The 23,840-nt window shown below is 39.3% G+C and overlaps 1 protein-coding gene across 2 annotated transcripts in view; it reads left to right on the top strand.

The window, feature by feature from the left end:
• The window catches only part of LOC127661775 (tyrosine-protein kinase BAZ1B-like), a 40,050-nt gene extending 20,237 nt beyond the window's left edge, over nt 1–19,813 (top strand). For both annotated transcript variants that reach the window (XM_052152659.1, XM_052152660.1), the window contains 7 exons: nt 1,207–1,389; nt 2,168–2,315; nt 5,358–5,505; nt 10,654–10,748; nt 10,855–11,078; nt 14,504–14,610; nt 18,454–19,813. In XM_052152659.1, coding sequence (XP_052008619.1) covers nt 1,207–1,389; nt 2,168–2,315; nt 5,358–5,505; nt 10,654–10,748; nt 10,855–11,078; nt 14,504–14,610; nt 18,454–19,090 — 1,542 coding nt within the window. In that variant the 3' untranslated portion in view covers nt 19,091–19,813. The remainder of the gene's footprint in view (nt 1–1,206; nt 1,390–2,167; nt 2,316–5,357; nt 5,506–10,653; nt 10,749–10,854; nt 11,079–14,503; nt 14,611–18,453) is intronic.
• Nucleotides 19,814–23,840: the final 4,027 nt, after the last annotated feature.

Genomic DNA, 23,840 nt, shown 5'->3' with positions numbered 1-23,840 from the left:
GCCAAAGAGTTCAATTTTTGTTTCATCAGACCAGAGAATTTTGTTTCTCATGGTCTGAGAGTCCTTCAGGTGCCTTTTGGCAAACTCCTGGCAGGACGTCATGTGCCTTTTACTGAGCAGTGGCTTCCGTCTGGCCACTCTACCATACAGGTCTGATTGGTTGAGTGCTGCAGAGATAGTTGTTCTTCTGGAAGTTTCTCCCCTCTCCACAGAGAAATGCTGGAGCTCTGTCAGAGTGGCCATCGGTTTCTTGGTCACCTCCCTGACTAAGGCCCTTCTCCCCCGATCGCTCAGTTTGGCCGGGCAGCCAGCTCTAGGAAGAGTCCTGGTGCTTCCAAACTTCCATTTACGGCTGATGGAGGCCACTGTGCTCATTGGGACCTTCAATGCAGTAGAAATTTTCTGTACCCTTCCCCAGATTTGTGCCTCGATACAATCCTGTCTCGGAGGTCTACAGACAATTCCTTGGACTTCATGGCTTGGTTTGTGCTCTGACATGCACTGTTAACTGTGAGACCTTATATAGACAGGTGTGTGCCTTTCCAAATCATGTCCAATCAACTGAATTTACCACAGGTGGAGTCCAATCAAGTTGTAGAAACATCTCAACGATGATCAGTGGAAACAGGATGCACCTGAGCTCAATTTTGAGTGTCATGGCAAAGGCTGTGAATAATTATGAACATGTGATTTTTGTTTTTAAGTTTATTTATAGATTTCAAACAAACTTCTATCAGGTTTGTCATTATGGGGTATTGTTTGTAGAATTGAGGAAAATAATGAATGTAATCAATTTTGGAATAAGGCTGTAACATAAAAAATGTGGAAAAAGTGAAGCGCTATGAATACTTTCAGGATGCACTGTATGTCTCATGCACAGTGCATGAAACTAAAAGTTTGTCATCAACATAGTATGCATAGATTGTCCATACGCAGCCCAGTTTTTCTAGACATAGGGACAGTCCTCATCTGTGTTGGTTGCCAGCTCATACACAGACAGTCATTGTTGACTCCATAGTGTGTGCATGAATAACGTGTCCGCATTGACTTGCGATTGAAAGAGTTTACCCGAAAGGCTGAGAACTTAACTGTGCGTAGGACCGAACAACAGGCAGAGAAATGAAGTATACCCTAGCCTTTACACTGCATGCTTATCTCCACCACTGTGAACTCACCTGACCTTTAACATTGCACTGTCGTTTGCAGGTTAGTCAGTTGGAGAAACTTCAAGACTTTGGTGAGTGTTTGATCACCCTGCAGGAGAGTGTGATCCAGAAGTTTCTGCAGGGCTTCATGGCACCTAAACAGAAAAAGAAGAAAAAGACTGTAGAGGAAAGCACAACCACAGAGGAGGTGGATGATCAGAAGAGACTGGCTGAGGAGGCCAGGGTGAGTCTGTGTGTTTTTTAACTATATGCTTCCGAACCGCAGTTAATTGGTTTCATCGATGCATGTACCACTTCTGCAACTTGGGCCGGATTACTTTTATATCCCTGTGACTTATTTGCAAGATATGTTCTTGCATATAAAAATGGCTAGATGTTGCCCAAGTGAATAGAACAGAATGACACTGAGATGCTTTTTGATAAGTTTAACTGTTTTTACCTTGAGACGGCATCTTAAAAATGCCACACTTGTGGTTGGACACTAAGTAAAAGAGTGCAAAATGTATTGCGACAGCCAAAGGCGTCTGTCTTTGTGTATGTGTATCGCAGCAGTGCTGTAAAAGGGGATGAATTTAAAGATGCAACTTTTTCTAGAGGGTTTACTAAACCGCAGACTGTGAAAAGGCTAATGCATGGCATGCATATTTAATAACCTTTGCTAATTATATTCAAACCAAAAATGCTATTCTAGATTAATGAAATCTCACTTATGAACAAGTCTGTAGTTGGCTCTTGATCTTTGTGGCCCATCCCTAGTCCACATGAACGTGTTCCCCAGACCCTTGTTATCAGTTGGGATTATGACTTTGTGCACTTCTCAGTTTGGAAAACACATTTCACATCAACGTAACAAAACATAATCTGACATCAAATAGATTTGGGTCTGCACCTGAAGCTTTTCCCTAAACTGATGCAGAATATAGTTTCAGAAATGTAGAGTCCAGTTAATGTGGAAATCGTGCAGTATGGTTCTTAAATTCTTTTGCATCATGTATTTGTAGGTAGCGACAGCGGTAGGGAAGTGGAAAACTGCAGTCCGTGAAGCTCAGACTTTCTCTCGAACACACGTGTTGCTCGGCATGCTGGATGCCTGCATCAAGTGGGACATGTCTGCAGAGAACGCCCGCTGCAAAGTGTGCCGCAAGAAAGGTGAGATGCCAAAACACAGTGGCTTCGTGGGGGGGGGGACTTCCTGCTTGCACAGCTCATATGGGGGGCATTTGCACACTTTTGGGGGGAATAAAACTCGTAACAAATCATCTGAAATTTTACAACAATGTCACCTAAATCTCACAGGGGGCAACTTTTCTCAGTTCTTGCCTCTAGTTTTATTCAGATGGAATGAAGAAGTATATGTTACAGCCTACGTTATGGCCCTTTTCAGTCTCTTGTTTCCAAGCAAGACGTAAACCATTCATGAGCTAACAAGATTTTTATTGTTTTTATCTTTAACAAACACTTAAACAGGTAGTTAAAGGATAGTTCACTCCAAAAAAATGAAATGTTCACCCTTAAAGCTGTATGAATTTCTCTTTCATGGAACACACAAGATGTAAGGCAGAATGTTGGTACTAACATTCTGCCGAACATCTCTTTTTGAGTTACAATGAAGAAAGTCATACAGGTTTGCAACAAGAAGTCAAATTTTTGGGTTAACCATCCATTTAAAACTACAAGTCAATACCTAGCACTAGCATTAGAAACTAGTCAGTTTCGTTGACGGTGCATTGAAAATTTTAACAGATGAAATACTGAGAGAACCTTGTTCCTAAATCAGGCGTTTTGTATATTGAAAACCGAGATAATGTATATTAAAGAGATAATGTAATGTATCTTATGTACATTATCACAAATAGTATTTATTAGTGCTGTCAGTCGGTTAAGATTTTAATTGCGATTAAAATCTTAACCGACTGACAGCACTAATAAATTCTATTGTTGCGATTAATCGCATTGTTTTTTGTAGTTAATTGCAATTAAGATTTTTAAAGTGCTGAAATTTGACACTATATATACACTACTTTTCCTGTCAAAATGCATTTATTGCCATCATGGGAAAGAAAACAATATAATGCTTTATTAACATTTTCCAAACAAAGCATTTTACAGTATAAAGATAAAATTGCACTAAAATGGCACCAATTCCAATAACAAGAAATATTTCCCAAAGTCTAATTGAGAGTTTGATTAATTGAAAGAACTAGTCCCCACATAGGTTGCATATTCATTGCAATGGGCAGTAAATCTCTTAAACTCATTCTGCCTTTTGGTGATTAGTTAAGATTTGTTGTGCTTCTGTGGTAATTAAAATGCGCCTTACACAGGTGGAAAAATACTTTTTCCATCTGAGATTGTTTTGTTCATCAAATTAGGAGCTCCTATCTTCATTTTTATCACAGAAGCGCTGTTGTGTGTGCAAAGATTCTCTTATTTACTGAGATAACATCCACTGCAGCTCTATCACCGGAGAGAGCATAACGGTCAACTAGCATGTTACGCCTGCCCATAGAATTTCTATGGGACTGCTGTGTTATTCTATAATATGCTAGTCTTGTAGACTCACCTTGGTAGATGGGCTCTGGTGTGTATTGTGACGTATTTTGCAGTGTAATGACGCGGGGCTGACACGTTACAAAGGTTCCACCCTTCAAAACAGTGTTTATGCTGACTTATTAACGGTAAATGCGTTAATCCCGAAAAATGTACGTGTTAAACATTAATCGCATGCATTAACTAATTAATTCTGACAGCTAGTATTTATATTATATTGTTATTACTGTATGTATGCAATTTACATTTTAAAGTTGACTGAACCACAAGACAGAAAAAAATACCTGTATAGGTCAGATGGAAGTGGAACTCTAGAGAGAAAAGAGATTATGTAACAGGTGTTTAAGCGCCTCTCTTCACCATACAGATGTTACATTACACAAAGCATTTATGTTTCTGGCTTTCTTTTCAAATGAGCTTCATTATGACTAATAATGGAGCGCCATAATAGGCAAGGTGGCAAAATAGATTGCTCCAAGATCACATGCTTGCAATGCTGACAGCTTTGTTGATTTACCCTATAAAAAGTTACAATAGATTTATGTGGTATAACATAATTTGCAAGTAGAATTAACTGGTTGTTTAGAATGATTTATACATCTGTAGCATCTTAAGTTCAATAACTGCAACAAAGTGCTTCCTCACTGCACATGCTCACATTAAACTCATTAAGCACTAAATGTGCTGCTGGCAGCTGCACGTGAGAGAGCGGGTGCATATTCATTGCTATGGGCAGTAAATCTCTTAAACTTTCATCTCCTCAATATTTAATTGAGGAGCCTAGACCTAAAACCTAGAGCTACTCATGCAGCTTCTGCAATTACAGTTTTATACAAATACAAGATTGAATCTGTATGGATTGGTTTACTAATTCGCAGCTATGTTTAAAAGATAATTAAATTGTGCTGGAATTTCCCACATTATGAACGTGGAACATGCAGAAATTATTCCAATTGTGCGCACAACCTTTTAATCCCGCTGCAAGTTTCAGGCACTGGTATAGATTTAACAGAGTTGAATATTATATCCGTAAGGCTAGTTAGTAGCAGCTTAAAATCTCATCATGTTTAATTGCAGCATTTTTGGTTGTAAAACTACACCAACCATGACCCTGAAGGAAAACGATCCAACAACCAGAATCGTGATGCATAACCTAGTCGGTCCCACTACACTCTCAAACTACTTTATATTTTAAATGTTATTGCAATATATACATGCATACATAAGCAAATACAAATGTGTTTCCCTGCTTAACTTCAAATATTTTTAATTAGATTACATTCGCAGTGCCTCATGGAATTATAGCTTATTTCTAAATTAAAGACAGTAAGTACAAAAACTGTGTACCTTTTTGGCTTTATGACCCATTTTCAGACCAATGTTTGTTGTGATTTGTGTTATGCAGTAATGTTGTGGGAATGTGATTCAGTTCTGAGCTGGTTGGTTTGTTCTGAACCAAGACTGCTGAAAAAGTGTGTGTGTGTGTATAGAGTAAAATAATAGACTGAATGACCATCAAAGTCAAAGAACATCTGATTATGAGTATTTAAACTGCTCTTGTCACTGTAAGCAGAAATACATGAGGACATTATTGGTAAAATGTATCTGGTTGATCCCCTTTTTTTTATTTTTTTTTATTAGGAGACACTGCCAAGTTGATTCTGTGTGATGAGTGTAATCAAGCCTTCCACCTGTTATGTCTGCGGCCAGCTCTTTATCAAATACCTTCGGGCGAGTGGCGCTGCCCAGCCTGCCAGCCATCCGCCGAACGACGCAGCGCTAGGTTAAGGTAAGACTACACACCTTAAAAAGCGTATGTATGTCAGGGATTAAAGTATTCCGGCCGGGGGCCGGATTTCCAGCTTGAGGGCAGGTCCGGCCTCCGGCACAGGCAAAATGTATTAATCAGGCTGCAATTTACAGTCGGACGCACTTTCGGCGCGGACGCGCTTGGAAAAAACGAGTGCGCCGCTTCCATTATGAGCGCGCATACCGCTCGGCTGCATTTGAAACTGGGAACTTCAATGCGGTTTAATATTTTCGAGTCAATTGATTTCACCTACCAATCATATGAGAGGAGCGCAGCTCTAACTAACGTCACAAGCCTATCAGAAGCAGAGCAGGGCGGGTCCTGGCAACAGTGTGATTGAGATCCATACCTCACGTTAGCGTCGTCGGTGAAAGCATGGAGCGCAGAACTCCAGAAACAACATTAGGTGACTTAATGTCATCATGGATGAAAAAGAAAGGTTGATTTCAGTAAATTAGCTCAGGTCAGCATAATCATATTTTCTGTCTACACCTTTTGATGTTAGCCTTACGTTGACTGAGCTAACATTAACATACACTGCTGCTAGGTAACTTTAGACTGTTAGTTAAATATTTAATGTAGAACATTCTGTGTAGCTTACTAAAAAAAAATTATGTGTAGGCCTACCATGAAAACGAGTCCACTTTAAACCACTTCATTTTCTGTCAGCAATGTATGACAAGTAACGTTAGTGCTGTCAACGTTAACGTATGCGATTTCTTTTTTTTTTTTGTCCAGCTTTAATGTTTTAAATATTTAACACAATTAACGCTGCATCCGTTCTTTGTCATTCTTTAGCTCTTATTAGTTATTAGTTTGTCCACCAAATGCTTTAAACCATTAATGTGCGACAAGATAAAAGAGAACGCACTTCAGTAAATGTCCTCCTCACACACACACACACACACGAGGCACAAAAAGTCGCAAACCAGTATCGAATTCTCTTTCAAGCTTGAACGAACAATAACCCTTAAATGAGTTAAATAAAATCTTAAATGGAAGTAAAGAGTAGTGAGAGAATGAGACGCGTGAGATCCTGTCACCAGCTGTAGATCTTAAAGTGACAGTAGCCACTAATTCTGTCTGTCAGTAAAGTTAACCATAGAACAAAGGGAACAGAGAAAACTACTAACTACTTTGACTAAAGAACGCTTGTAGCTTTAATAAGGATTAATCTAATTTAATTTATAATTTATGCATTGTGGACTATTTTATAACCCTAAAATTTAGTATACTAAATAAAATATCAGTGATACTGGCCTTCATTAATAAAAAGATGCCATTAAGATACAGCCGTAATACTTAAAAATAAATGGTTCCATTTGAAGATAAGTCCGTCTGTGCAAAACAATGTATATATATATATTAGTATCTCACAAGTGAGTACACCCCTCACATTTTTATAAATATTTGATTGTCTTTTCATGTGAGAACACTGAAGAAATGACACTTTGCTACAATGTAAAATAGGGAGTATACAGCTTGTATAACAGTGTAAATTTGCTGTCCCTTCAAAATAACTCAACACACAGCCATTAACGTCTAAACCTCTGGCAACAAAAGTGAGTACACCCCTAAGTGAAAATTTCCAAATTGGGCCCAAAGTGTCAGTATTTTGTGTGGCCACCAATATTTTCCAACACTGCTTTAACCCTCTTGGGCATGGAGTTCACCAGAGTTTCACAAGTTGCCACTGGAGTCCTCTTCCACTCCTCCATGACGACATCACGGAGCTGGTTAGAGACCTTGTGCTCCTCCACCTTCCGTTTGAGGATGCCCCACAGATGCTCAATAGGGTTTAGGTCTGGAGACATGCTTGGCCAATCCATCACCTTCACCCTCAGCTTCTTTAGCAAGGCAGTGGTCGTTTTGGAGGTGTGTGTGGGGTCGTTATCATGCAGGAATACTGCCCTGTGGCCCAGTCTCCGAAGGGAAGGGATCATGCTCTGCTTCAGTATGTCACAGTTGGCATTCATGGTTCCCTCAATGAACTGTAGCTCCCCAGTGCTGGCAGCACTCATGCAGCCCCAGACCATGACACTACCACCACCATGCTTGACTGTACGCAAGACACACTTGTCTTTGTACTCCTCATCTGGTTTCTGCCGCACACGCTTGACACCATCTGAAACAAATAAGTTTATCTTGGTCTCATCAGACCACAGGACATGGTTCCAATAATCCATGTCCTTGGTCTGCTTGTCTTCAGCAAACTGTTTGCGGGCTTTCTTGTGCATCATCTTTAGAAGAGGCTTCCTTCTGGGACGACAGCCATGCAAACCAATTTGATGCTGTGTGCGGCGTATGGTCTGAGCACTGACAGGCTGACCCCCCCACCCCTTCAACCTCTGCAGCAATGCTGGCAGCACTCATGTGTCTATTTCCCAAAGCCAACCTCTGGATATGACGCTGGGCACGTGCACTCAACTTCTTTGGTTGACCATGGCGAGGCCTGTTCTGAGTGGAACCTGTACTGTTAAACTGCTGTATGGTCTTGGCCACCGTGCTGCAGCTCAGTGTCAGGGTCTTGGCAATCTTCTTATAGCCTAGGCCATCTTTATGTAGAGCAACTATTTTTTTTTTCAGATCCTCAGAGAGTTCTTTGCCATGAGGTGCCATGTTGAACTTCCAGTGGCCAGTTTGAGGGAGTGTGAGAGCTATGACACCAAATTTAACACACCTGCTCCCCATTCACACCTGAGACCTTGTAACACTAACGAGTCAAAGAGAAAATGGCTAATTGGGCCCAATTTGGACATTTTCACTTAAGGGTGTACTCGCTTATGTTGCCAGCGGTTTAGACATTAATGGTTGTGTGTTGAGTTATTTTGAAGGGACAGCAAATTTACACCGTTATACAAGCTGTACACTCCCTATTTTATATCGTAGCAAAGTGTCGTTTCTTCAGTGTTGTCACATGAAAAGACAATCAAATATTTATAAAAATGTGAGGGATGTACTCGCTTGTGACAAACTTATATATATACTGGCAGAAAACACTCCACATGATATCTATTCAGGGAGGCACAGACCTCAACTTGACATACAATCCTCAGTTATGGTGACAATCAACAAACCTTAAAAAATCATTACGTAAAAAGATTAGCTCTGGACATTACCACACAACCGTTAACTAGCAATAATGATGAAAACAACAGCAAAAATAAAGTCTGCAAACAGCAATTATTAAAAAAGCCTATAACACTAACTATAATGTATTCATACCACAATGCATGCTGGGAGCTGGCAAAGCGGCAACGTTGTTCAATATTAAATAGTTTGTGCAGACAACTTTAAGCTAGTTTGGGCAACATTTAGGGTAATTTTGATTGTCTAACATGTTTAGATTCAAAGCAATTTAAATTGACTTAGTATTAAAAATCTTGATAGATGTGGTTACCTGGCACTGAATGTAGTTGATTCAACATATGTTTTTGAGTTGAGGTGGTATATTTGCTTGTTACTTAAACTTAAGAATACAAATTTGTACAATGACAACTTGATGTGTTAAGTTGACTAAATTTGAACTCAAAAGCACTTTCATATAATATAAAAAATCTTTACCCACATTATATTTAGTGGCCTTAACTACTGTGTACTTAACCATGTGAAACAATGTACTTATGTGTTACGTGTTGTTTCATTGTAATTGCATTTAAAGTACTTTCATTTCATTACATTTGTAGATACACTTAACTCTAACCCCTAACCCTACCGTACCTCAACCTCAGTAGCAGCTAATGTGGGAATTGTGCAGAACAACATGTAGTTACACAGTAAATAAATAGCCTTGTATGTATTTAATGTTTGTACAAAGTAGGTAATGCCACCTAATATAAAGTGTGACCACTACTTGAACTAAAACAATTCCAGTTAGGGCTGGGACGACGCGTCGATGTTATCGATGAAATATGCGCGTCGATTCGTCAGACCCAAAACAAAGATGGCGGCGCCGGTGCCAACACGAGTGGCTCCTCAGACTATCAGAAGTGCAAGGCGGCATGCACTCGTTCCTCTAAAGTATGGGAATTATTTAATTTAAAAGGAAAAAATTCCGTGATATGTCATCTTTGCAAAATAGAGATGGCCTTCCATTCTAGCGCCACCCGGTTGCAGCTGCAGATGACAGAGCAACATAAGTTTTTTTTCAACTCCCCACTTTGCACTCGATGTTGGAGTAGGCTATAATACGTTGTCGACACCTAAAGTGGATTGTGGATTATAGCTATAAGCGTCGTGAAAAATACATAGAGGACACTGACAACGCACTGACAGACAGGACAAAGCAGGTAACATTTAATAAAGTCTCAACTTTCAAATTTGGTCATTCAAAGAAAATTAAACCATAAATAGGCCTACTATTTTGTGGCTCTTTAATGTGTCGTGACAGATTGCCTCAGTTAAAGCTGCTCGTGAACCGATCATCTTTTCCTTGGTTAATTTATAGCAACAAATAGGCTAAATATTAATGTAGCCTACATCAGAAGGACTGTTGTTTTAACCGCGGAAAGATGTCAGTACAATAGCCTACAATCCATTATTCAAATTCAAATCCACCGACGCTAATCTTCTCTCTCCTGACTACTTTGTCGGAACAAAATGGCGTATTATGATTGATTGATCAGATCGCCTGCCAATCAAACTCCCGGCAAATGTTTTTTTTTTTTTTAACATTTTATACACCCCCACCCCCGATGAAACCAGTATTACTGGTGTTGTCACAAGTCGATTAATCGAATCGGACTGAAAAAATGAATCGTTAGATTAATCGATGCATCGAAAAAATTATCGCTAGATTAATCGTTTAAGAAATAATCGTTTATCCCAGCCCTAATTCCAGTAGAATTAGAGAAATCGTGAAAATCAAATATCAGATTTTCAGATAAAACAACATAATAGTGTAGCACAAATAAATCAGTTATGAACTTTAGTAGCAAATATGGCAATTAAAACCTCAAGTTTTAAGTGTTTTATTTTATATTCTCAACAAAATAATTATAATGTATAGTGAATATTCTGTGTATTGTCCAGCCCCAGGCATGACCTTCTTGCTAACTGTATGTATAGATTGACAAACGAGTTCCTCATAAAAAGCATCTTTGTCATTCTCTCTTTGTGTGTGTAAAGGAACTACAAGGAGGACAGTGAGGAAAAGGATGACTCCGAGGAGGAAGAAGATTCTGAAGAAGAATCAGATGAGGACAGGGACACAGGCCACTGCTGTGAGTATCACTCTGAGTGTTGCGTCTTATTTCAATGTGTTTCTTTTTTGCCCTGTAAGACTTGCCATGAACTCCTAATTTTGACTCCTATGTTTGATTACTATAGTGAGGCCAAGGAAAAAGTCAAAGTCATCTTCGAAATCCAAAGTACAGAGTAAGCCACCACAAAGTAGACCACCTCAGTCTAGATCTCCACCACGGACTAGACCTCCACCACGGTCTAGATCTCCACCACAGAGTAAACCACCTCTGAAGCAATCACCTCCTAATGCCAAACCAGCACATAAATCGCAACCAGTAGCGAGCAACTCCGCCGACATCGATGAGCTGGTGAGTGGAATAAGAAATTAAAATCCTCCCTCAAGAGAACTTGTTTCAAACAAAACGATTAGCTATATTGAACAAAGCTGATTCACTTATGTGGTTAAAAACAGCACAGCATTTTACATTTCATTTAGTTGTGAAATGGGTAAAGATGCTATAAGTGAATTTATTTTTTATTTTTTCATGGAAATTCCCTGAAAAATGTTAATGAAATATCTGTACCCTTTGGAATTGCATATACAGTGGGTACGGAAAGTATTCAGACCCCTTAAAATTTTCACTCTTTGTTATATTGCAGCCATTTGCTAAAATCATTTGTTCATTTTTTTTCCTCATTATTGTACACACAGCACCCCATATTGACAGAAAAACACAGAATTGTTGACATTTTTGCACATTTATTAAAAAAGAAAAACTGAAATATCACATGGTCCTAAGTATTTAGACCTTTTGCTGTGACACTCATATATTTAACTCGGGTGCTGTCCATTTCTTCTGATCATCCTTGAGATGGTTCTACACCTTCAATTGAGTCCAGCTGTGTTTGATTATACTGATTGGACTTGATTAGGAAAGACACACACCTGTCTATATAAGACCTTACAGCTCACAGTGCATGTCAGAGCAAATGAGAATCATGAGGTCAAAGGAGAACTGCCTGAAGAGCTCAGAGACAGAATTGTGGCAAGGCACAGATCTGGCCAAGGTTACAAAAACAATTCTGCTGCCCTTAAGGTTCATAAGAGCTAGAGCTGGCCGTCCGGCCAAACTGAGCTATCGGGGGAGAATAGCCTTGGTGAGAGAGGTAAAGAAGAACCCAAAGATCACTGTGGCTGAGCTCCAGAGATGCAGTTGGGAGATGGGAGAAAGTTGTAGTAAGTCAACCATCACTGCAGCCATCCACCAGTCTGGGCTTTATGGCAGAGTGGCCCGACGGAAGCCTCTCCTCAGTGCAAGACACATGAAAGCCTGCATGGAGTTTGCTAAAAAACACCCGAAGGACTCCAAAATGGTGATAAATAAGATTCTCTGGTCTGATGAGACCAAGATAGAACTTTTTGGCCTTCATTCTAAGCGGTATGTGTGGAGAGAACCAGGCACTGCTCATCACCTGTCCAATACAGTCTCAACAGTGAAGCATGGTGGTGGCAGCATCATGCTGTGGGGGTGTTTTTCAGCTGCAGGGACAGGACGACTGGTTGCAATCGAGGGAAAGATGAATGCGGCCTAGTACAGGGATATCCTGGACAAAAATCTTCTCCAGAGTGCTCTGGACCTCAGACTGGGCCGAAGGTTCACCTTCCAACAAGACAATGACCCTAAGCACACCGCTAAAATAACGAAGGAGTGGCTTCACAACAACTCCGTGACTGTTCTTGAATGGCCCAGCCAGAGCCCTGACTTAAACCCAATTGAGCATCTCTGGAGAGACCTGAAAATGGCTGTCCACCAACGTTTACCATCCAACCTGACAGAACTGGAGAGGATCTGCAAGGAGGAATGGCAGAGGATACCCAAATCCAGATGTGAAAAACTTGTTGCATTTTTCCCAAAAAGACTCATGGCTGTATTAGATCAAAAGGGTGCTTCTACTAAATACTGAACAAAGGGTCTGAATACTTAGGACCATGTGATATTTCAGTTTTTCTTTTTTAATAAATGTGCAAAAATGTCAACAATTCTGTGTTTTTCTGTCAATATGGGGTGCTGTGTGTACAATAATGAGGAAAAAAAATGAACTTAAATGATTTTAGCAAATGGCTGCAATATAACAAAGAGTGAAAAATTTAAGGGGGTCTGAATACTTTCCGTACCCACTGTATATATAAATTTGTCTTTAAATCTGATTTGATCTTCATCTAAGTTACAATAATGAACGAATACAATCTGTTTTAACTAATAACACAAATGATTATATTGTTCTTTGTAAATATTGAATACTTCATTCAAACATGCACTGTGTAGGTTGGAAAAATTATGCAAACTCGTAGGCTAATGACGTCAACAAAAGCTAATTAGAGCCAGGAGTTGGCAAACCTGCCATCCAATTAAAGAAACATGACTCAAAGGGCACACCACAGAATACTCAATGAGGTAAAAAGAACCTTATAGTGACCGCTAAAGACTTGAAGGAATTATTAGAACTGGTTAACATCTCTGTTTATGAGTCTACTATACTGATAACATTAATCGGGCATTGTGTCCATTATGGATGCACTGATCGGATACCTTGATCGGTTCTGATACTGAAGCTTTTAGATTGATCGGGCATCGGTCTGACGAGCCCTATCCAAATCCGATACTGTGTGTTAGTCGTGTTTGTTATGGTCAAGCTCAAAAAATGACAAAAGAACCATTAAAACACAATTTAAGTAGTTCATATGACTCGTGCATTTTATTCAAAGCCACTTGAAGATGTGCAATAGGTCTGTGAATCACAAAAGGCTGTGTTTAATAAGTACATTTATAAAATGCACGCACAGCTCCAGCACATTATTGAATGGCGCTGCTCTGTTTACACAGATGCGCGGCTATTTTTAGCTTTCATGTGGTGTGCAATGTTTGAGCGCTACTCGTGAACAACATCTCAGATGTAGATGCTCAATAGTTCGGTTCACTTGTATTATGCGTTTAGAACGTCACCGGAGGTGCATTTTTCCCGAATTTGAATAAGAAACGAATTAAACTACTGAGAACAGACACTTTCAGGTGTCAAAATCCTCTTTTTGGAGTGGCCCAGACCTTAACCCAGTAGACATGCTGTGGAATGACATCAAGAGAGCTGTTCACAAGACATCCTAAGAATATGGCTGAGCTGAAGCAGTTCTGTAAGGAAGAAGTGTCAAATTCCTTCTGAACATTGTGCAGGTCTAATCAGCAGCTACTTGAAATGCTTGGTTGAGGTAATTGCTGTCAAAGGAGGATCGACCAGTTATTAAATTCAAGGGTTTACTCTTTCCACAGCACTGTAAATATATATGGGGTTATGTTGAATAAAGACATGAAAGATTATAAGTGTTTGTGTGTTGGCTTAAGCACTTTTTGTTTGTCCATACTTGTGACTTTGAAGATATCACATTTTATGCCCAATTAATGCTTAAAACAAAATTCCAAAGGGTTCACATACTTTTTCTTGCCACTGTAGTAGTTGTAGTGGATCTTTTTAGGCCTAATGCCATTTTCAGATTCATAAAGGTTGTCAGTTGAGGGTGATATTTTGTTTTTGTTGTGTTTGACGACCTCGTCTGCTCTGTCAATCTTAACCAAACTCCCAAGGTATCTTTGGAGTGTAGGGTTTTGGGCATGGATAATCCAATGGCTCTGCACGTGGAAATTCTAGAATGGCTAAAATCACTTACACCACTTTCAAGCAACATTGCTTTATTATGGTTTCTTATAGTTTGTGAAGTGTTGTTGATGATTGTGTGCAGGTTCAACAGAGCTCCAAGTCAGGAAGTAAGAAACAAACGGTTCAGCTGGAGAAATGTGAGGAGATCCTTCAGAAGCTTCTGAAATTCCGCTACAGTTGGCCCTTCAGGTACACACTCTTGCACATACAGCAGCTAGATTCAAATAACTTATCATGGATTGGTCTTATTACTTTTTTGTTGTTTCTCAATTTGTTTTTTGTAGACTTAATATTGTCGTCACGGATGACTATGCAGATGCCCCGGGCGATAGTCATTATTTTAAAGTGGTGTGTTCTAGTTACTAAGCTCTTTAGACGCTTCAAACTAACTTTCAATCACATTTGTAACTGGTGAAATGAAATGGGTTAAGCTCAACAGCATTTGCAGCTTAATGTTGATTACCTCAACATTCAAATAATTTGGACTGGTCCCTAGTTTATAAAAAAAAATCGCTCGTACATTAAAGCACTTGCAATCAAATTGAACGGGGCCAGTCAATAAATGCTAAAATACTCAGTTTTAAAAGTAAAGCCACAAGATGTGAACCTTGTGTCTACTGGATTTAAAGGAATAGTTGAATGAAAACTCTTATCATTTACACACTCTCATACCATCATTCACAATGATCGAGGTCCTGCAGCCTTTCACCTGATGTAAGCTTGTTTGAAAGTTCACGTATGAACTGATGTATGAAATACAGAAGCGCAGTGTTGTTTACAACAGATGCAGAATTGCATAGCAGAAGAAAAACTATCAAACAAACTCGAGCCAATAGGAGGCATAAGCACAAAGAACGTGCAGATTAATTCACGAACTGTCCCGAAGGAGTGTTACTACACAAAACAAACTCCAGCCGCTAGGTGGAACCAGCACATCCTCGAACAGTCAAGTTAATATTCATTGAGTCAGGCTCACTTGACTGCAATGTGAGAATCACACCATGACTTATTCCATTGACTTTATGAAGGACAATGCTTGTTGGGGTCAAGTCAATATTTTGCAGCCGTCGTTGCGTATCTATTCTCAATTTGGCCGGTACATCAGTGCAAACGGGACCCTTCCGTTTATGTAAGAGTTTATAGCATTACTTGAATCGATCACATTTCTCTCTTGTCGAATTCGCAATGTCTGAGAACAAGAAAATGTTATAGGTTCTTCCAAGAATCCCATCCTTTGCTCCTCATATTACACACACTATCGGATGTTTTCTGAAATTTGGCCAGAATTGATAGGGGAATGTCTGTCTAGGTGCATCTCCAAGCCAGAGCCCTGTGAGCTTGCTCTTTTTCCTGTTATGTCGAGCAGACTTGGAATTTCTGGACAAGCTCTTTCCCCCATATTCTGACCCTCTGCTCACTTAGGAATTCCAACAGTTCGGATGTTGTTTCGCCGGCTACGATTCTCTAAGTCTTTCAACTTTTCAAATGCGTTTCAGGTCCACCTTTAGCGGATTAGTATCTAATTCCCTCTCCGATGACTCCAGATAATCCATCTGTTTCTCAACAACCAACTCAGTGAATTTAGTCTCATAGCAGTGATCGATCGACATATTACAGCAAGATCCTCCAGATCAGCAACGACCTTCGTCAGCATTGCTGCCATGCTCAACAGTTGATGCTGACTCTTTTCCACCGCACAGTCCAAATAAAGTCACGGGCTCGAGGCCGCTTGAGCTGTAAGTGTCTAAATGTCTCCAGAGCCTGAGGATTTTGAATTTACTTTCTTCGTAGAATCAGGGTGTATCGAATCTCACCGGTTTAAGACATAAAAAGTATTAAAACTAGCAATGTGCACAGAGCTCGCTGCTCAAGTCCGAACCTTGCATGGCGTCACATGACACATCATAACCTCTTGTGTTTGTTTGCTAAAAGTCAAAAATGGGTGTAAATATAACACCCAATGGGCACATAAAATGTCCTGGAAAATTGTGCCTTGAAAAGAGTGGGAACCCTGTTAATGGCGGAGATACCTCAGACTGAGCTCTTTGCTCAGACCGCTGCATGAACTGTTTTTGTGTGGAAACGGTATCATTCATTTTATGGACCTTCTGAGATGCTCTTCTAAAAATCTTTTGTGTTCTGCTGCAGACAGACAGTCATACACTTTGAAATGGCATAAAAGTGAGCAAAAAAGATAATTTACATTTTTTGGTGAACTATCCCTTTAAGTGTGTTTTTTTTTATTTTATTTTTTTTATTGTTTTTATTTATTTATTTATTTTTTAAATTGCTTACCAATTACTTGTCTGTGGTAACTAATTACTTGTCTGTGGTAAGTTATACCCAATGTTACAACTACTGCCATGACAATGAAACCCTGTAATCACTGTATTGGATTTAAGTTTACACAGATAACTTGTAACAGGTCTCAATGGTAAAAACATTTCCTGCTTGTCTAGTAGGGCCAGTAGTTCAGTTTTTACTGTTACTGCCAATATTTTCACTGGCCCCAATGCTAATTAAAAAAAAAAAAAAATGTGCCAGGAATATTATCAATATTTTTCATGTTTTTGTTTTCTTTATAAAAAAGCTAACTTTGCTGAAAAAACTATGACATACAATACAAACATTCTTGCCGTTCTCACTAGAGCAGGGGTCAGCAACGTATGGCATGCTGCCAGCATTGGCACATGGAGGGGTAATCACAATCACTGGCATGTCAGCATTGGTGAGAGGAGTATACTATTTTATATATATAAATTCCACACCTGCATCCAATCTACATCTTGATGTAATCATTGCTCATGATCACGCAGCGTGTTTTCATTAGCTGAATGGGAGTCTAAATAAAAAGTTCAAATGTGGCGAGACTGCAGTATACCCAACAGACTCGTGCAGCACGTGCAAGCCATTCGCTCATCACAAGCCGGCAGCCCTTCACTTTCGGTAAATCACGTGAGTAAACGCGCCCGCTTAGCTTCAGTCAGGCTGCGCGTATGACATTCTGTTTCATTAGTTTCTTTTTGCTTTCAGAACAACATGTGATGTAATAAGAAAAACTCCACTATTACTTCTTGAGATTTCCAACACAGCATACAGGTACACCCTCCTGAAACCGTAGTCACACTCAAATTACATTAAACAATTAAGAGAAAACAGAAACCCACATTGTGGGGTTAAAAAAGGGCAAGTATTCAAAATATAAGTTAAACCTGGAAATAAAGTTTTAGGATTTTCCAGGTGCGATTCACTGAAAAGGGCCAATCAGTTGATCGGATTGTGATATGCGAATGGCTTGCACGTGCAGCATGACTCTCATCAAACTTTAATAGTGTTTAGTCTCCCATTCCGCTGATGAAAACGCTGCGTGATCATGAGGATTACATCAAGATGTATATTGGAATGCAGTTGCGAAAAACATCAAAAATAAAATGGCCTGCTCTCGCTGTTGCTTGCATGCTAGTGATTGATTATCTCTCTGCATGATTTAGTAAAATGTGGTATGATATAATATAAGAAATATTTAAGATTCCAAACAATTTCGTGTTCAGTCTTCAAATAAGCAAATTTGTTTCCGTAACTGTTTTAACTCTTACAAAAGGACATTGTTTCCTTCATTAAGCACTTTCACAAGATGCTCTGTGAAAATTCACATGCAGGATCGTGATTATATCATAATCATCTGGTTTTGCACAAAACCGTTATGCTGATAATATCATTAGTAATTAAAAATAAACTATTCATTAAGAGAAAATAAAGAATGGCAGTCCATGTCAAAACGTTTGCCAACCCCTGCACTAGAGGCTAGATAATGTTACCTTGGTGAAAAGTTTAAATCAGCAGAATTTGTAACTGTTTAATGCATCACAAAATTCAAAATTTTAAGTTTGCAGGGCATGAAACCCATTTACAAGATCAAGAATTGTAACGTTTAGCGACAACGAAGCACTGGGCCAGCAGCCATCCTTATTGTTGAGCCCTGCTTTATGAAACGTACATCTCTAATTCCCATACTCTCCTCACTTTGACCAGGGAACCCGTGTCTGCTGAAGAAGCTGAGGATTATCAAGAAATCATCAGCAACCCGATGGACTTCACCACAATGCAGAACAAGTTCACGTCCCATCAGTATCGCAATGTCCAAGACTTCCTAGAGGACATGAAGCTCATCTTCTCCAATGCAGAGGAGTACAACCAGCCCAGAAGCAATGTCCTCAGCTGCATGGAGCGCACAGAGCAGGCTTTCATCGAGCTTCTGCAGAAGTGCATTCATGGGGTCAGCTACATGCGCCGGCGAACGCGCAAACGCCCTGTGTTTTCCTCTGAGGACGACGACGACGACGAGGAGGAAGAAAGTGTGAAGATACAAAACGGGAAGCAAACAAAGGCCAGACAGAAGGAAGGTGCAGGACAACGGAAAACCAAGCAAAGCTGTGGATGGCAAAATCGAGCCGACAGTGAAAGCGAGGAAGACGACAAGGAAACATTAGAGAGGAACAGCAAGCGGACTAAAAAGAAGCTTTATCAGGAACAGGAAAGTGATTGTGAGAAGGACAGCAGAAGAACAGGATTGAGAAGAACATCACGTGGCGTGACTGATGACAAGGAAGCCAGCAGTGACGAGGACTCGCCCGCCCAGCAACATTCCAAGAGGTTAAAACGCACATGAAGACCAGGGGGATTTTTTACATTATCCTTTTAATCACAAGAAAGCACGGGCCGCCCCATACCTGCTGCATATTGGGCAAAGCCCTCCCTCACCCCCGATGTAGATGTTTGTTTATTTGACTATTTGGGGGTTTGTTCATATTTTGGAGAGAGCTGGTTTTATATTTGTAAGTTGATTAATTACAGTGACACTTGTTTTTCAACCTGGAGATTTGTATTTGAGAATTAGATGTCATCTCTGAGCCCTTAAGACTTTTTTTAGTTTGATATTTGACCTAGAAGAAAGTAAAAAAAATCAATCAATTTTAAACTACTTATAGTCCCAGATATATTGTAATTGGGTTGCAACAGCACCTAGCCAATGTGACGACATCTTGATAATGATGGATGTCTCTGTTTTGACATGTAAATGTTTTAGAGCAATCTACAATAAGACAGAAATTATCTACCAGAATGAAACTTGGAGGTCTGGTTGTGTAACTAGTGACCGTTTGTAAAATAGACCTTATGTGCGCTGCATTTCCTGTGAACTATTTAATTGGCACAAAGCCTTCATGGTGGTATAATGTTAAAATAGAAGTTCTCTTTCCTTTTGAATGTGCTACTTTGACTCCTTTTTTGTTTTTGGCAATTTTACAATAAAAATTATTGTCTTTTTAAATTTTGTTTAATAATTAAGGCAGAGAAGGTATCATAGCCATGTTTTTGAATAATAAAGAAAAGCTATTTCTCTAAAAACTCATGCTGCTCTTATTCCCTTAAAGTCAGTAGGTGGTACCCTACTACAATAATATTTTACAAATGTATTGTTTTCAAGATAAAGTTCCCCTTGTGTTTGAATGTTATATCCCCAGTTCCCCCCTAAAGACCTTGCAATGACTGAATCAAAAGTCAACAATCAGTATAGAGAAATAATATACATAACCCTTGATTATGACACGCACACATAAAATTCCACTGTCTGATTGGATGGCACGGCCAAGTTTGGGTGACCACAAGTGAGTATATGCTTTGACATTTTGGTTTTGACCACAGAAATCACAGCATTGTTCACCATATTAGCTGCATGACCAAATGTACAGCCTTGGATTGCAGATTTAAGGTATGTTATTCCACAACAGACATTTGGTTTAATTTTGACACGTATTCCTGCCAATTCAGGATTAAAACCCATTTTTAATGGAGATTTCTGCTTCAATTCCCCCCTCTCGACTGAATCAGGCTCCAACTTAATTTGGGGGGGAAACCAAGGTAATTTTATCATAACCTTTTTAAATATTTTTTTCTTCTCCATGTGGTGCTCTGGGCTTGGTGTAACTGATAAAATGTACATTTATGACTTTTTTTTTCTTAAATGCTTTAAGGCATATTTTTCAGTTTCAGTTTTCATCAATTATCATAATGGTTGAAAATGGGCAGACATTTTGGAATGTACCGCCAAGATGTTGTTGGTTCTGTGTTTAAGAGAGTCACCTCACAGGTGTAAATGCCTTCTTTCGGTTTGGAGGTATTAGTGTTGATCAAATACAGTTTTCATATGTATTTATAGCTCTGCAACTTAAAGATGTCCTAACCTCTCTTGCAGCCACAGATTCTTTGAGATTTAAACTTTTGTTTCTGAAAGAGTTTTCCTTTTTTAAGGATCACTTTAGTGTCACTGCCAGTTGTAAATTCTTGTTATATAAAAGTGAGGGGTTGGGAGGAAGGGCCTGGTAGCTTTTTTTTGTCATGGTCATTCCTCACGTCTGAGACTCTCATCTTAGTTTAAAAACCGTCGAATCCAGAGGCCTAGTTGGACACCTTCAAAACCAAGTGAGCTGCCTATGTATGCTGTTTTTCAAGACATTATAATTTCATTCCAAGTGCAAAGGCTTTTCCAAAGCTGCTGTTTTCTAGGATGCCTCATTTTTGCCAGATTTTATGGCAGCATCGTATGCATCCTTTGTGTAGAAGGCAGCCCATAATTATGTGGAGCTCCTCTGTTCTAAAACAGTTAGCTGCCTGCATAGGGTACCTTCTAAGGCAGCAGTGTAACTGTCATAAGTAGCTCATTTGGAACGTATGTGGGCAGCGACTCCGCTCATCTTTAGTGTAAGTCAGGCTTGACTCTTTATTAGTTTGCTGTTAGCACGTGGCTACGATAACGATGCAAAACAATAACCAGTGGTAAATGGTCTATTTAAATTTGTTTGAAATATTTTCGCATGTAATTATAAAATGTTCTCTCACTTCGTCTGCTATCTTGAATAATGTTTTTTCACTGAGATTATCGCAGTGTATTATGTGATATCCTTCTCTACATCTGCCTTGGGCCGCGTTCACACTAATCACTTTTATTTTTAAACCTTTTTCAGTTTCCTAACGTCATTGTTTTCTAAAGTATGCAGTTTTGGAAAGCATTTGAAAATCTGTTTTCTAGGGTGGAAAATGCTGTTCCAGTGTGCAGTACCGCCGCTCACATACTACGCAGTCTGCATAGGGCACCAACTCCCTAGGGGGCACCAGAAAGTCCACCGGCTGCCTTTAATCGCATGTTATACGTTATTCAAGGACACGAAAGCAGTTGCGGAACACAGACGATTGCTTCACGCGAACCCTATTGGTATGACCCACTGCTTATATTCCTGCCTATGTTGAGCATTCTAAATCAGTCACTTATGAGGTCCCGTGATGATTAGGATGCTACCTTGTAAGGCAGCTGCATGTGCAGGGAGTAGATAACAAGGTTTGCTACACTTTGCTTTGGTCCAGAGCCTTAGTTTTACAAACTAGTGACAGTGGACATGTTCAAAAATCTAAAGTGTTTTTTAAAATGTATCCCATAAAATATGTTTGTCTTTACCCTTCCCCCACTGGCCCTCGCTGCTCCTTTTGTTCATGCTGTCCATTCTCTCTCACGTCACCACTCAGCTAGCCTAGCTCCAGACTTTCCACTGAGCAGAGAAAAGGGACAGAGACAGGGCATAATCCTGAGGTTGACATGAATAGTTTGAATTGTTTTGCAGGAGAAGCGTGAAGAAAGATGCAGCCCTGTTGATAAAGTGAATGAGTAAATTACAATAATACACGGGAGAGATGGAGAAGTTTGAGATGGAAAGTGGAGGGTCAGTTGAGGTTGGGCATTGCAAATTGGGAACATTAAAAAAAATGGCATACGTAGTGTGCATTTGATGCCCATGTCAAACAACCCATCTGTGTTCATAATTGAACTATATGGCACTTTCCACGAATAGGGTGAAAAATTTAGCATGAAAGTCTTAAAAATTTATTTTAAAGTATTTTTTGTTTCAGGAAAGAGTCAGGAGGTGCTTAAAGATTTCTTAAATAAAGATTGACTGGGTAAAAACGGTGTAACAGTTTAAAGGACACCTCCTTAACCTCGTTGGTAATTAAATATTTGTGAGGTAAAGACCGTACGACCTGCGTCAGACATGCTTGTGTCACGTCTTGGGTGTGTTGCGTCATAAAATTCAAATGTTTAGGTCACTGTGTCGAGTTAAATATAGTTTAATACTCAATCTTTAAACACATCTTGAGATCCCTTAGTTCACACGTTTATGTTGTGTGTCCGCTGAAGAATTGTTAATGTTTTGTTCACTGTATAAACAGCATTGCGATTAAATGCGTTAATTTTTTTAACACGTTATTTTTTGAAAAAACTAATCGCACGTTATTAACGCGTTAAATCGACAGCACTAATAATAATTGAATAACATTAATATATATAAACATAGTAATAGAGCAATTTTCTTTTAAAATGTATTAAGTCATAATCAGCCGTTGTACTCTGATTTGTGTGAAAGTGAATAAAACGCACATTTGTAGTGCCTCTAGTTTATTTCACCAGGAAACTGCGGCTAAAGGTGGAATGTGGCACGTAAAAGTAAGCTTTGTTTTGGTAACATTCGATATGAGAATTCATTGTATGAATTAAAGGAATAAAAATAGACACTTGAGCATGTTTATATGCACATTCTTATACCAATTATTCTTAATAAGTTAAGACAACAAAGTCATGTAAATGCCCTAAATGCCGGTTCTTTAACCAGGTGAGGTCATAAACGATAGGCATACACCGATCAGCCCATTACCCCAATTTTGCATTGCACATTAACACCTTTATTGCCGTTTTTATAGTTCATTACATTTATATAGTGCTTTTCTAGACACTCAAAGCACTATACATAGTATAGGGGGAATCTCATCAACCACCACCAGTTTTTACATGCTTATCCAATGTGTGCAAGTGTTTTGCGTGTGAAAAAAATTATGATTTCAAGTCTAATGTAAACACAGATTTCTTGCTTTGACAAATTTTTTAATAAGTAGATTTTTGGTAGTTATCAGTATATTGCTGTGCATTTAATGGGGGACACATTCATTTTATGTTCTCACTACAAAAAATTTAAATACAAGGGACACGACAGTGTTTGTGTAAGGTGCCATATGCCGTTATGGCATTGCTAGGTCAGTTCTTTGCACAAGCAAAGAACCTTTTGTTAAAACTGCTTTTGTAAACTTTGAATCCATCAATTTCTAAGCCTGTCTCTTGTAGTATGTTGTTTGACAGGTCTCTGATTCTGTTTGGCAGGACTTTCAGCAATTGAAGGCTAAATGTCACCAGTAATGACTATGATGGAGCCGCTTTATCAGGAAAATGTTTCATGTGTTTTATGCTCCAAAAGGTAACTCTAAAAGGTCACATCTTTGAAATCGAGAAATTATCGCTCTCTTGTCTTTCATGTCTTGGT

This window comes from Xyrauchen texanus, chromosome 21, assembly GCF_025860055.1.
Source record: "Xyrauchen texanus isolate HMW12.3.18 chromosome 21, RBS_HiC_50CHRs, whole genome shotgun sequence".
In the NCBI taxonomy this organism is placed as follows: domain Eukaryota; kingdom Metazoa; phylum Chordata; class Actinopteri; order Cypriniformes; family Catostomidae; genus Xyrauchen; species Xyrauchen texanus.
This window is presented reverse-complemented; position numbering and strand designations above follow the sequence as displayed.